Source organism: Dreissena polymorpha, chromosome 6 (genome assembly GCF_020536995.1).
Source record: "Dreissena polymorpha isolate Duluth1 chromosome 6, UMN_Dpol_1.0, whole genome shotgun sequence".
Taxonomy (NCBI): domain Eukaryota; kingdom Metazoa; phylum Mollusca; class Bivalvia; order Myida; family Dreissenidae; genus Dreissena; species Dreissena polymorpha.
Genome location: NC_068360.1, coordinates 3,036,044 through 3,050,233, shown reverse-complemented (window position 1 = coordinate 3,050,233; position 14,190 = coordinate 3,036,044). Strand labels below are relative to the sequence as shown.

Here is a 14,190-nt window from a genome sequence, read left to right as displayed (position 1 = left end):
GGCCAAGTTCGAACATGGGCCTTGCCGGGTTAAAAACTAGGTCATGGGTCACTTAGTGTGTTTTAAACATTCAGCATGTTGTCCGCTCTCTAATTCAAGTAGTTTTCATCCGATCTTCACCAAACTTGGTCAGAAGTTGTATCTAGATGATGTCTAGGCCAAGTTCGAACATGGGCCTTGCCGGGTCAAAAACTAGGTCACGGGGTCACTTAGTGTGTTTTAAACATTCAGCATGTTGTCCGCTCTCTAATTCAAGTAGTTTTCATCCGATCTTCACCAAACTTGGTCAGAAGTTGTATCTAGATGATGTCTAGGCCAAGTTCGAACATGGGCCTTGCCAGGTCAAAAACTAGGTCACGGGGTCACTAAGTGCGTTTTAAACATTCAGCATGTTGTCCGCTCTCTCATTCAAGTAGTTTTCATCCGATCTTCACCAAACTTGGTCAGAAGTTGTATCTACATGATGTCTAGGCCAAGTTCGAACATGGGCCTTGCCGGGTTAAAAACTAGGTCATGGGTCACTTAGTGAGTTTTAAACATTCAGCATGTTGTCCACTCTCTTATTCAAGTAGTATTCATCCGATCTTCACTAAACTTGGTCAGAAGTTGTATCTAGATGATCTTAAGGCCAAGTTCGAACATGGGCCTTGCTGGGTCAAAAACTAGGTCAAGGGGTCACTTAGTGCGTTTTTTAACATTCAGCATGGTGTCCTCTCTCTTCTTCAAGTAGTTTTCACCAAACTTTGTCAGAAGTTTTATCTAGATGATTTGAAGGCCAAGTTCGAACATGGGCCATGCAAGATCAAAAACTAGGTTACAGGGTCACTTTGTATGTTTTACACATTGAGCATGGTCTCCACTCTCTATTTCAAGTAGTTTAAATCCGATTTTCACCAAAATTGGTCAAAAGTTGTTTCTTGATAATGTCTAGGGCAAGTTTGAATATGGGTCATGCCGGGTCAAAAACTAGGTCACGGGGTCACTTAGTGCGTTTTAAACATCACAATGTTGTCCGCTCTCCAATTCAAGTAGTTTTCATCCAATCCTCACCAAACTTGGTCACAAGTTTTATCTAAATGATCTCTAGGACAAGTTTGAACATGGGCCATTCCGGGCCTAAAACTAGGTCACAGGGTCATTTAGTGCGTTTTTTAACATTCAGCATGGTGTCCTCTCTCTTATTCAAGTAGTTTTCATGCGATCTTCACCAAACTTGGTCAGAAGTTTTATATAGATCATCTGAAGGCCAAGTTCGAACATGGGCCATGCAAGATCAAAAACTAGGTTACAGGGTCACTTAGTACGTTTTACACATTGATCAGTTTTACGCTGATTTTGTGAAGACGACATGCAAAATATTATGTGTCAATTAAGGCATGTGGGGGTATTCGTCAGGTCTGTGACAAAGCTCTAGTTTGTTGTTGTTTTTTTAACTTTTTTGCGGACAAGTTAATTTTCTGTTTTCTAATTTTTGACAAAATGTAATAGGATTTTTTATCTGTTATTTTCTGATTTGTTTGTCTATTTGGCTAAAGAGAAACCTTGTAAACACACTAGAAGTCACAATATTTGCCCAATCATCATGAAAGTTGGTCGAAACATTGGTTTTATTGATATCTCGGACGAGTTCGATAATGGTCCAGATCGGTGAAAAAACATGGCTGCAAGTGGGCGGGGCATTGTTCTCTACATGTATATACTGAAAACATGTGAACACTCTAGAAGTCACATTTTTGGCCCAATTTTCATGAAATTTGGTGAGAACATTTGTTTCCTTGATACAAGAGTTGTGTTCAAAAATGGTTCCAGTCAGTTGAATAACATGGCTGCCGGGGGGATGGGGGCAGTTTTCTTATATTTATATAGTAAAAAAAGCTTGTGAACACTCTAGAAGTCACATTTTTTGCCCAATCATCATGAAACTTGGTGAAAAGATTGGTTTTATATATATCTCAGATGAGTTCCCAAATGGTCCTGATCGGTCAAAAAAACATGGCCACCAGGGGGGGTGGGGCAGTTTTCCTTATGTGACTAGAGAGAAACCTTGTGATCGAACACTATAGTAGTCACATTTTTTGCCTAATCATCGCGAAACTTAGTCAATACATTGGTTTTATTGATTTTTCGGACAAGTTGGAAAATGCCTCAGATCGGTGAAACACACTTTTTAGCTCACCTGATTGCTCAGGTGAGGTTTTAGGATTGGTCTTTGTCCGCCGTCCGTCCGTCCACATTTGGTTTGTAAACACTCTAGCATTCACACTTCTCAAGCATTCTTTATGAAAGTTGCTGAAAGATCTCAGTCAAGTTTGATAATGAGCAAAATCACATAATTAATGCCATAATTATTGCCCTTAGATTGTCCATATTTTCATTATATTATACAAAATCCTTGTAAACACTCTAGAGGTCACAATTTTGTTTCAGATTTTATTGATCTTGGTCAAAATGTTTATTTTTTAAAGCAAAGTTTGATGTTTGGAAAGGGGGGTCAACTCAAAATATAGGTCACCAGGTCAAATCTTGCAAAAACAAAAACACTCCATACGCCAGAGTTTTTGTTCAATAATGATGAAACTTGACCAGGATGTTTGTCTGGACAATATCTAGGTCAAGTTTGACGTTAGGTAAAGATTGAATGAACCGACTCCTCTCAGGTGAGCCATCTTGGCCCTCTTGTTTTGAATTGCACTTTGATCATTATATTTTGATTTCAGTAGGGAAACAAACACATGTATCATAGCAGTATGTTTAATATATTCATGCATAAGGACCAGATTTAGGTTTATGTTTGCTGTCTATACTTTGCACAAAAATTCTTACAGGTTTCAATGTCAAATTTTGTCCTAAAGTTGTCTTTAAGTTATAAAATGTGTGGCCTGTTTATTGAAATTAGGCAATGTTTAAAACCTGAAGCTAATTAATAGATTTTGAGTAACCTGGTCGATAGCAAATAAATTTAGATTCACATCGTACATGCATGATATACATGCTGGCGAACTCGACTGTACTGACACTTTCAATTTCAGAATTAAATATCTGGCTTATTTCGCATTTTTCGACACATGTTCTTCTTAATTTTTATTTTAATTTATATTGAAATATATGTATAATAAGTTTTTTACACATTTTATATAAATGCATAAATAATTGACAAAATCGTGCATACCCACTTTAACTGAATTTAACTTTCTAAGGGACTAAAAATGCATCAAAATATGTATCTTAGTGGTAAAGGATTAAATAGAAGGGCTTGTGTTGTTATGAAAATGCCTGGCCTGTTAAGTATAATTATGTACTCACTACAAGATAAAATGGGGTATAAAGGAATTATCATGTACACATAAACTTGTCAGACAAAGTACTGGACACTTTACAATGTAAAACATTCAAATTGGCAGGCATTTATCCTAATGATTTGAAGTTACAGATGTGTGATTTTCATTTCACCCCGTCTTAATGTTTTTTTAAGTTATGCCCCTATTTCAAAAAATTTCCCAACATGATTTTTGCGACTTTTTTCACAATTAGACATGTGGCAAAGTGGGGTACTGTTCACTGTTGTGAGACGGTCTAGATATGGAAACACACCATCTCTATACTGAAACTGTTAAATGGTTTGACTCTCAACTTGAATGTGTTGTAGGGAGCAGGACGAGTGGTTTCAGAGGGAGCAGGAGTTACTACAGAGGATTGAGGAGGTCTCAGATAAAAACACGAAGATACTACAGTCAGAAAGGGTAGGTACCTGATTTTATTGTAAAGTAAAACAAATATTGTTAGCTCATCTATTTTTTGAACAAAAATTATGAGCTATTGTCATCACCTTTGCGTCGGCGTTGGCGTCGTTGTCCGGTTAAGTTTTGTGTTTAGGTCCACTTTTCTCAGAAAGTATCAATGCTATTGCATTCAAACTTGGTACACTTACTAACTATCATGAGGGGACTGGTCAGGCAAAGTTAGATAACTCTGGCATGCATTTTGACAGAATTATGTGCCCTTTTTATACTTAGAAAATTGAAATTTTTGGTTAAGTTTTGCGTTTAGGTCCACTTTTTTTCAGAAAGTATCAATGCTATGGCATTCAAACTTGGTACACTTACTTACTATCATGAGGCGACTGGGCAGGCAAAGTTAGATAACTCTGGCGTGCATTTTGACAGAATTATGTGCCCTTTTTATACTTAGAAAATTGAAAATGTGGTTAAGCTTTGTGTTTAGGTCCACTTTATTCCTACAGTATCAAAGCAATTGCTTTCATACTTGCAACACTTATTAACTATCATAAGGGGACTGTGCAGGCAAAGTAATGTAACTCTGACTGGCATTTTGACAGAATTATGTGCCCTTTTTATACTTAGAAAATTGAAAATTTGGTTAAGTTTTGTGTTTTGGTCCACTTTACCCCTTAAGTATCATAGATATTGCTTTCATACTTGGAACACTCGCAAACTATCATAAGGGTACAGTAAAAGGACAAGTTGCATAACTCTGGTTGTCATTTTTACGGGATTATGGCCCTTTTTTGACTTAGTAACTTTGACTATATGGTTAAATTTTGTGTTTCGATCCACTTTACTTCTTAAGTATCAAGGCTATTGCTTTCAAACTTCAAATACTTTCATGCTATCATGAGGTTACTGTACCTGGCAAGTTGAATTTTACCTTGACCTTTGAATGACCTTGACGCTCAAGGTCAAAATAAATTTTGCTAAAATTGCCATAACTTCTTTATTTATGATTATATTTGATTGATACTTTGACAAAACTACTATTACCTGACATACCACAATAGACTCCACCCAAACCATCCCCTGTGCCCTCCCCCCTCCCCCCCCCCTATTTTTTTATTTTTATTTTTATATCATCTCACAAATGACCACCACACCCTCACACTATACCCCCCCCCCCCACCCCACCCCCCCCCAATTTTTTTTTGAAACGGTTTAAAAAACACAAATATTTATTTTTAGCTCACCTGAGCGATAGCTCGAGGTGAGCTATTGTGATCACTCAGCGTCCGGCGTCCGTCCGGCCGTCCGTCCGTCTGTCTGTCTGTAAACAATTTGTAAACATCTTCTTCTACTAAACCATTGAGCCAATTTCAACTAAATTTCATGTGGAGCATCCCTAGGTCATATGACAAAAGAATTGTTAAAAAAAATTTGATCACATAACCAAGATGGCCGCCATGACCATATATGGTAAAACCTTAAAAAATCTTCTTGTCAGAAACCGCTCATCAGATTTTCAAAAAATTTCACAGGGATGACCTTTGAAGGCTCCCCTGAAAAAGTTGTTCAAAGAAATTTGATTCGTCAAAAAACATGGCCGCAGGGGCTCATTGAACTTCGCATGTTTATTCGTTTTTGCCTATTTTGTGAAAACTTTCAAAAATCTTCCACATTTTTTGTCCAATCCTTTCCAAATTTGCACAGTGTCTTTATATCAATGAGGACACGAACCCTACAAAAAATGAGCATTATTGGTCCATGAAGTACAGAATTACCTCCCCTTGAATTGAGAAAATGGTGTTTATGCAATAAAGTCCAAATTTTTTATCCAATTCTTTCCAAACTTGTAAGGATTTAGCATGGTTCAAACAAGGGAAACAACTACGGTTTATGCATGTTCTTTTTATTACAGATTTGCCTCCCTTTAATTCATTCAAAATCTCATTTTACAGCAGAGATTCCAAATCTGACCTGTAAATGAGCCCCATTTTTACTGCCAGTGCTAGGTTACCTTTTCCCATTTGATCCTTCTTAAGTATTGGTCTTGTAATGCTGCTACTGCCTCTGCTACTGCTACTGCTACTATTACTACTACTACTACTACTACTACTACTACTACTACTACTACTACTACTACGACTACTACGACTACGACTACGACTACTACGACGACGACGACGACCACCACCACCACCACCACCACCACCACCACCACCACCTTCTTCGACGACTGCCACTACTACGACTACGGGACCACTACTACGACTACGACTACGACGACGACCACGACGACTTCTACGACGACTACGACTACGACTACGACGACTACGACTACTACGCTACTACTACTACTACTACTACTACTACGACTACTACTACTACTACTACTACTACTACTACTACTACTACTACTACTACTACTACTACTACTACTACTACTACTACTACTACTACTACTACTACTACTATTAGTACTACTACTACTACTACTACTACTACTACTACTACTACTACACCACCACCACCACCACCACCACCACCACCACCACCATTCACAGTGACAAAAAAACGTATTCACACAATGGCTGCTACTACAACTTATAGCCCATATAGGGGGGCATGCATGTTTTACAAACAGCCCTTGTTTCTATGGGATTTTAACCACAACTGTTCATGTTTATCTCCGACACATATTTTTAGGTCACCTGTCATGAAGTGACACGGTGAGCTTATGTGGTCGTGTGATGTCCGGCGTCCGTTGTGCGTGCCTGCGTGTGTCCGTGCGTCCGTCCGTCAACAATTTGTTTGTGTAGACAGTAGAGGTCACAGTTTGCATCCAATCCTGATGAAATTTGGTCAAAATGTTTATCTTGATGAAATCCGGTTTGGGATTGTATTTGGGTCATCTGGGGTCAAAAACAAGGTCACTAGGTCAAATAATAGAACAACCATCTGTAGACAATAGAGGTCACAGTTTTCATCCAATCTTTATGAAATTTGGTCAGAATGTTTATCTTGATGAAATCTGGGTTGGGATTTTATTTGGGTCATCTGGGGTCAAAAACTAGGTCACTAGGTCAAATAATAGAAAAACCTTGTGTAGACATTAGAGATCACAGTTTTCATCCAACCTTTATGAAATTTGGTCAGAATTCTTGATGAAATCTGGGTGGGATTGTATTTGGGTCATCTGGGGTAAAAATCTAGGTCAAATAAATAGAAAAACCTTGTGTTGACAATAGAGGTCACAGTTTTCATCCAATATTTATGAACTGTGGTCAGAATGTTTATCTTGATGAAATCTGGATTGGGATTGTATTTGGGTCATCTAGAGTCAGGAACTAGGTCACTAGGTCAAATCATAGAAAAACATTGTGTAGACAATAGAGGTCATAGTTTTCATCTGATCTTAATGAGTCAGGTGAGCGATTCAGGGCCATCATGGCCCTCTTGTTATTATTTTATGTTTGAAATACCGTCCAACCATCGCACCCAAGAATAACCCCCACCCCCCCCTCCCCCCACCCGAATCCCCCCCCCTAATTTTTTTTTTTTTTTTAAGATCATCTTGTGATTGAAAATGAGAGTCCCTTCACCTTTAAAAAGAAAATAGATGAGCGGTCTGCACCCACAAGGCGGTGCTCTTTTATCAATTTCGTACTAATGCAATGTGATTGTTACAACTTGCTACATATTACGATATTTGTCACTACAATAACAAGCTGTATTTTATTTTAAAAAATGTATCTACCCATGTATAGCAAAAATTAATTAAAGTAATGCTCTATTTTTGACTCTGAGATTCTCTACTATAATTTTTACAACCTGCTTAATAATGACATATTCAAGATGAAGGGAAGATGTCACTATTATTACAGGCTCTAGTTTAATACCTTCTTGTTGACCATTCTCAAGTTGTTTTGAAATACACCCAACACTGGTTCACCCAATTTAACAGACTTGAGGGTGTCTCAAAACCAAATGCTTTCATAAAAATAAAAATTGAAATATAATGGGATCAAACGATACAATCTTTACTTTCAGGCCAAGAATGAAGAGCAGGTAAAGTTGGCAGAGGAGATCATGGACCAGTATCAGGAGACCACTAACAGGCTGAAAAAGATGGAGTTGGAACTGGATGCTGCCCTCAGGGAGAAGGTAGGGGGAATAACTAGAGATGTGTGGTAGGGGAAGTAACTAGTTTTACAGGTAATTAGACCAAATGTCTGACACTGTTTTGGAGCTTTCAGTAAGTCTGTGATGGGACTGGATGCTGGGAGTAGGTAAGGGGAAGTAGCTGATAGTGTAGGTTAGGGGAGGTTATTGGAATGTTTGGTTGGAAACATTACTAGGGATATAAGAGCCCGCCATCAGACTAAAGAAGATGGAGACAGGACTGGATGCTACAATCAGAGACAATGTTGGGGGAAAGACATAGAGGATATTTGTTAATGTCAGTGTAAGCTCGTTTGTTATTTCACGAGTAACAATAGAAAATATATTTGCACGAGTGGCACAGCCACGAGTAAAAATGTTATTTTTCTATGATCACGAGTGAAATAACAAACGATCTTACACTGACATGAACACATTTTCTGTTTCCTGTATGCTCCTTATTTAAGAAAATAATTAACAGCTGTTCCCCTTTTGCTAAAAACTTACCCTTTCTCGGAGTTTCTCCCGTGGCGTGCCTCAATACATTTAAAAACACAAAATGACGTGTGACGAATTGACGTCATTATACAAGCAAAATTCTCCAGTAAACTCTTATACAATGTAAATAAACGGTGAAAAGGCATAAAATAAAAAAGAAAATGTGTTGGATTTGGTGGAATGTCAATTTTAATTCACTCGCGATCATAGAAAATATAATATAAAATTATTTATGATAATCTAAAAATAGAAAAAGGAGTTCCGAAAATGTGTTCTTTTCATCGATGAAAATCACAATTTGTTCTTTTCACTGCTGTTATTTCACTGCAAAAATGTCATATTTTATCATTAGGTATAAAAGAAAAGGTAAATAAGCTAAATGGGGGAGGGGGTAATTAGGGTATGATGTTTGGGGGATAGCAGGGGATACTGGTTATTGTAGTTAACAAAAGGGTTTCTAAAGGTTTACTTGAAATATGGAAGATATTTATTTCGGGCATCAGTATATTTTCTAACCAAGTCCAGGCTATGATTTGTTATATCCTCTGTTATTCTACTCTATTTATTGTTGTTGTTGTTCATGTGTTATTCCTGTGTCCTGTTTCAGGAGAGTGTGAAGGTAGAGATGAGCATCATGGAGGCCAAGTTTGAGAATGCCCAGCGAGTCCTGGAGGCAGACCTGCACTCCACCATGGAGAAACAGGTAGCTGTAATACATGTGCGTAAAGTGTCGTCCCAGATTAGCCTGTGCGGACTGCACTGGCTAATCTGGGACGACACTTTACGCACATTGAATGCTTTGAAGTTTTATTAGTACATACTTACAGCTCAAAGTTCTTCCTGATAAAACCTTATTCCATGTCAAAAATTAAGTCTCTAGTTTGTCTATCAAATCAATTTCAATCAACCTAAATCATCGTTACAAACACAATACCTTTTACCATGGACATTGATATGCATTTGTTTGTGCATAAATGCTAAAACTAAAAGTTGAAAAAAATACATAATCAAACCGAAAGCCGTTTTGAATTGACGATTCAATCTATCTTACAGAGGTTTCCGGAGTAAGTTGATGAATAAATTTGCATATTTTCAAATTTGCAATACTCAATTGCAATTTCAATTGCTAAAACTTAACACATGTTCGTGAACATAATCGTTGATATGTTTGAAACTTGGATTATTTTCACTATTCTACGAGCACACGGTATAAAGTAAAATGTTTTGATCTGCGCATTAGGGGTATATTTATGATCTGTTTGTGGTAACTTATGCCAGAAAATTTAGTTTATGTTGCTCATTTTACCTTTTAAAGTGCGGTCTGGATTCCAGAGGGGCAGACTTTCCATATAAAAATGCTGTTTAGTTTCAAACTATTAATTTTAGCTTGATTGCATAAAAAGCCTTTAAAGGGATCTTTTCACGCTTTGGTTAATTGACAAAATTGAAAAAAGTTGTTTCAGATTCACACATTTTCGTTTTAGTTATGATATTTGTGAGGAAACAGTAATACTGAACATTTACCATGGTCTAATATAGCCATTATATGCATCTTTTGACGATTTTAAAACCTAAAAATTATAAAGCGTTGCAACGCGAAACGATTGAATAATTTGGAGAGTTCTGTTTTTGTCGTTAAATTTTGTGAAACTACGAAGATTGCTTATATAAGGTATAAAATACGTCAAGCATGTGTACTCGGCGGAATAGCTCAGTAGGCTAAAGCTTTTTTACTTCAGGACTCTGGCAGGACTCCAGGGGTCACTGGTTCGAAACCTGCTCCGGGCAATGTTCTTTTCCTTTTTTTAATTTTATTCTTGATTTTTTACTGGAGCTTTTACGATCCAATGTTTACATTTATCAACATAAAGCATTTAATGAATAAGTTAAAAAATGCCAAAATCTGTGAAAAGGCCCCTTTAAGGTTTATTTGCAACGCACTTGAGTCTGTTTCCTGGGAGTAGGACCAGTTCTTGATGTCTATGGCAGAGATCTAAAGAATGCTCCAACAGTGGGGATTGCACCCTTGACCTCTCGGTCTCTAGGCGGACACCATATCCACAACTGTTACCAGTTGCAATACCCAGCGACCTGGAGGGTCAATATCTTAGAGTTGGATTATTGCAACTAGTTTTACCAGGAGAAGGCTCATCTATGTCTGTCCTCTCACATAGTCGGGATAGATACATATTGATATTTGTGCCTTAAATCTATGTCTGTCCTCTCACATAGTCGGGATAGAGACATATTGATATTTGTGCCTTAAATCTATGTCTGTCCTCTCACATAGTTGGGAAAGAGACATATTGATATTTGTGCCTTAAATCTATGTCTGTCCTCTCACATAGTCGGGATAGAGACATATTGATATTTGTGCCTTAAATCTATGTCTGTCCTCTCACATAGTCGGGATAGAGACATATTGATATTTGTGCCTTAAATCTATGTCTGTCCTCTCACATAGTCGGGATAGAGACATATTGATATTTGTGCCTTAAATCTATGTCTGTCCTCTCACATAGTCGGGATAGAGACATATTGATATTTGTGCCTTAAATCTATGTCTGTCCTCTCACATAGTCGGGATAGAGACATATTGATATTTGTGCCTTAAATCTATGTCTGTCCTCTCACATAGTTGGGAAAGAGACATATTGATATTTGTGCCTTAAATCTATGTCTGTCCTCTCACATAGTCGGGATAGAGACATATTGATATTTGTGCCTTAAATCTATGTCTGTCCTCTCACATAGTCGGGATAGAGACATATTGATATTTGTGCCTTAAATCTATGTCTGTCCTCTCACATAGTCGGGATAGAGACATATTGATATTTGTGCCTTAAGAAGATATCTGTTTGGATAATTTTTATACAATTATGTTACCACTGGGTTTGTGTGCACTTAATCTGTGTAACCCCTTGTTGGATTTTGATTTTGATTTCAAAGTCTAGTCCTGCATATTGTCAAAATGTGGACACTGTCAAGAGTAATGGCCCTCTGAATATGTTCACCTTAAAAACCTGGGCTGGGCTAGTTGTGTTGAACAACTGGCTGAAGTTTTACAAAATGGAACAGGATTGGTAATAATCAAGTATATATTTTATATCAAGAATATGATGTGGTTAGAGTTATTGCCCTTTGAAATTTGTCTAACAACATATCAGTTTAAAACATCTATAAAAGAAAATTCTTTTTTTTCTGTCATGAAAACAGACAATCTTTTTATTATTTGATTGAAATTGAAATTCTTTTTCTGTAAACTGTAAACCTATTAATCAAAAAGCAATTTGCCAAGAAAACAATGTCTTCAAAAGTTAAGCATATACATTTAGTACTTGCAAATTTTAGTAATTCAATCATGTGTAACCAAATACAATTGCTTCAAATAATTAGATCGCTGAGCAGATAGCTGATGTACAAGTGCGTCACGAGGTAGTTTTAGACGAGACTCGAGAAAAACATCGGCAGCAGATCCTGGACCTTAGTAGGCGCAACGGGACAGAAATGGAGAGGCAGCTAGCGGTATTCAAGGAGGAGGTCGCTAGAAAGGAGGATGAGTTTAGAAAGCAGTTTCAGGAAATGGAAACTAGGTGAGTCTTTCTAAAGAAGGTGGACATTGAACCCAAGTGGGTGTTGCATTTTAAGAACTTGAAACCAGGTGGGTGTTGCATATTAGAAACTTGAAACCAGGTGGTTGTTGCATTTCAGAAACTTGAAACCAGGTGGATGTTGCATTTTAGAGACTTTAAAGGAGGTGGGTGTTGCATATCAGGAACTTGGATCTAGGTGGGTGTTGCATTTAAGGAACTTGAGACCAGGAGGGTGTTACATTTTAGGAACTTGAAATCAAATGGGTGTTGCATTTAAGGAACTTGAGACCAGGAGGGTGTTACATTTTAGGAACTTGAAATCAGATGGATGTTGCATTTTTATACGCCAGTCTATGACGGGACGTATTATGGTATACCCCGCGTCTGTCCGTCCGTCCGTCCGTCCGTCCGTCCGTCCGTCTGTCCGTCCGTCCGTCTGTCCGTCCGTCCGTCCGTCTGTTAATGTCGTACGCTACGTCAAATATCCTTTGACAGATTTTCTTCAAATTTTAACACAATCTTAATATTGATAAACCCTGATCCCCTTTCGTTTTTGACGGAATTCTGAATTGTCGTTCCAGAGTTATGGGACTTTGTTCGTCAAAATTTCGTGATTTCATTGAATGTCCTACTGTAGCTCAAATATCCTTCGATGGATTTTTTTCAAATTTCAACACAATCTTAATATTGATAAACCCTGATCCCCTTTCGTTTTTGACGGAATTCTGAATTGTCGTTCCAGAGTTATGGGACTTTGTTCATCAAAATTTCGTCATTTCATTGAATGTCCTACCGTAGCCGTCCGTCCGTCTGTTAATGTCGTACGCTACGTCAAATATCCTTTGACAGATTTTCTTCAAATTTTAACACAATCTTAATATTGATAAACCCTGATCCCCTTTCGTTTTTGACGGAATTCTGAATTGTCGTTCCAGAGTTATGGGACTCTGTTCGTCAAAATTTCGTGATTTCATTGAATGTCCTACTGTAGGTCAAATATCCTTCGATGGATTTTTTTTTTTTTTTTTTTTAGTATCCCTGAAAAATTGAACAAGGTGAGCTTTTTTCTATTCCGATTGTACACTACCACTTACCCATCTACATTTCTCTTTTATTATTGGTCAAAATATCTATAACAGGTTTACTTCAACTCCATATCCTCTAAAGAAATGCATACATATACTCAAAAAAAGATATGGTATGAATGTCAAGGAAACGGCGCTCCATGCTCATGTACTTATAAAATAAACCATGTATTCAAATACAAATAAACTGAAGTAAAAAAATGATTCAAAGGGTTATTTATTACCTTACTACTTCATTGGCGAACGACGGGCGTATCATGCGCTCATGGCGCAGCTCCTCAGTTGGAACTTGGAATGGAGGTGGGTATTGCATTTTAGGAACTTGAAACCAGATGGGTGTTGCATTTTAGGAACTTGAAATCAGATGGGTGTTGCGTTTCAGGAACTTGAAACCAGGTGGTTGTTGCATTTTAGGAACTTGAAACCAGGTGGGTGTTTTAGAAAAATTAAAACTTGGTGGGTGTGGTTAACAAGGAACTTGAAGCTAGGTGGGTGTTGCTGTTCAAGGTTCTTGAAAGAAAGGGGTGTGGCAGTTACATGAACTTGAAACTAAGTGGATGTTGCAGTTACATGAACTTGAAACTAGGTGGCTATTGCAGTTACAGGACCTTTAAACTAGGTGGCTACAGCAGTTACAGGGACTTAAAACAAGGTGCATTTGGCAGTTCTTTGAGTTTGAAACTCGACTGATGAGTGAGAATTAGATTAAAAGCATATGACTCATCATTCTGTTTCCGGATTTTTTTCCTTAAAGCTATGAGATATTTACATGATTGTTGGTATGTGAGTCTACCTGCATGAATAACAAATTGAGTTTGTGTCTCGTTTGGGTCCGTTCATTTTTGGCAAAGTTATGGGCCTTGGACTTTGACATTTTGAACACTTGCAAATATTTACCTGAGATTTAGTGTGTGAGTCGGTCTACAAAACTGACAGATCAAGCATGAGTTTCGTTCCTGTCCATTTATATTGGACAAAGTTATTGGCCTTGGAATGAGATTTGTTTTCTAAAACAGTTTTCTGCACTTTTTTCCTAAACGCTTGAAGAGGTTTGCTTGATTTTGGTGTGTGAGTCTATCTACTTGTCGTACAGATCAAGTTTAAGTTGTGTTCCGTTCCTTTTAT

At 37.6% G+C, this 14,190-nt stretch overlaps 2 protein-coding genes across 2 annotated transcripts in view; both read left to right on the top strand.

Annotated features, from left to right (window-relative positions):
- LOC127833221 (CAP-Gly domain-containing linker protein 1-like) overlaps positions 1-14,190 on the top strand; it is a 606,687-nt gene that overhangs the window by 28,002 nt on the left and 564,495 nt on the right. The window contains exons 11-14 of the mRNA XM_052358378.1: positions 3,647-3,740; positions 7,779-7,892; positions 8,995-9,090; positions 11,784-11,980. Of these exons, the coding sequence (XP_052214338.1) occupies positions 3,647-3,740; positions 7,779-7,892; positions 8,995-9,090; positions 11,784-11,980 (501 nt within the window). The remainder of the gene's footprint in view (positions 1-3,646; positions 3,741-7,778; positions 7,893-8,994; positions 9,091-11,783; positions 11,981-14,190) is intronic.
- The window catches only part of LOC127833219 (uncharacterized), a 1,273,891-nt gene that overhangs the window by 890,437 nt on the left and 369,264 nt on the right, over positions 1-14,190 (top strand). The gene's annotated exons all lie outside the window — the stretch shown is intronic.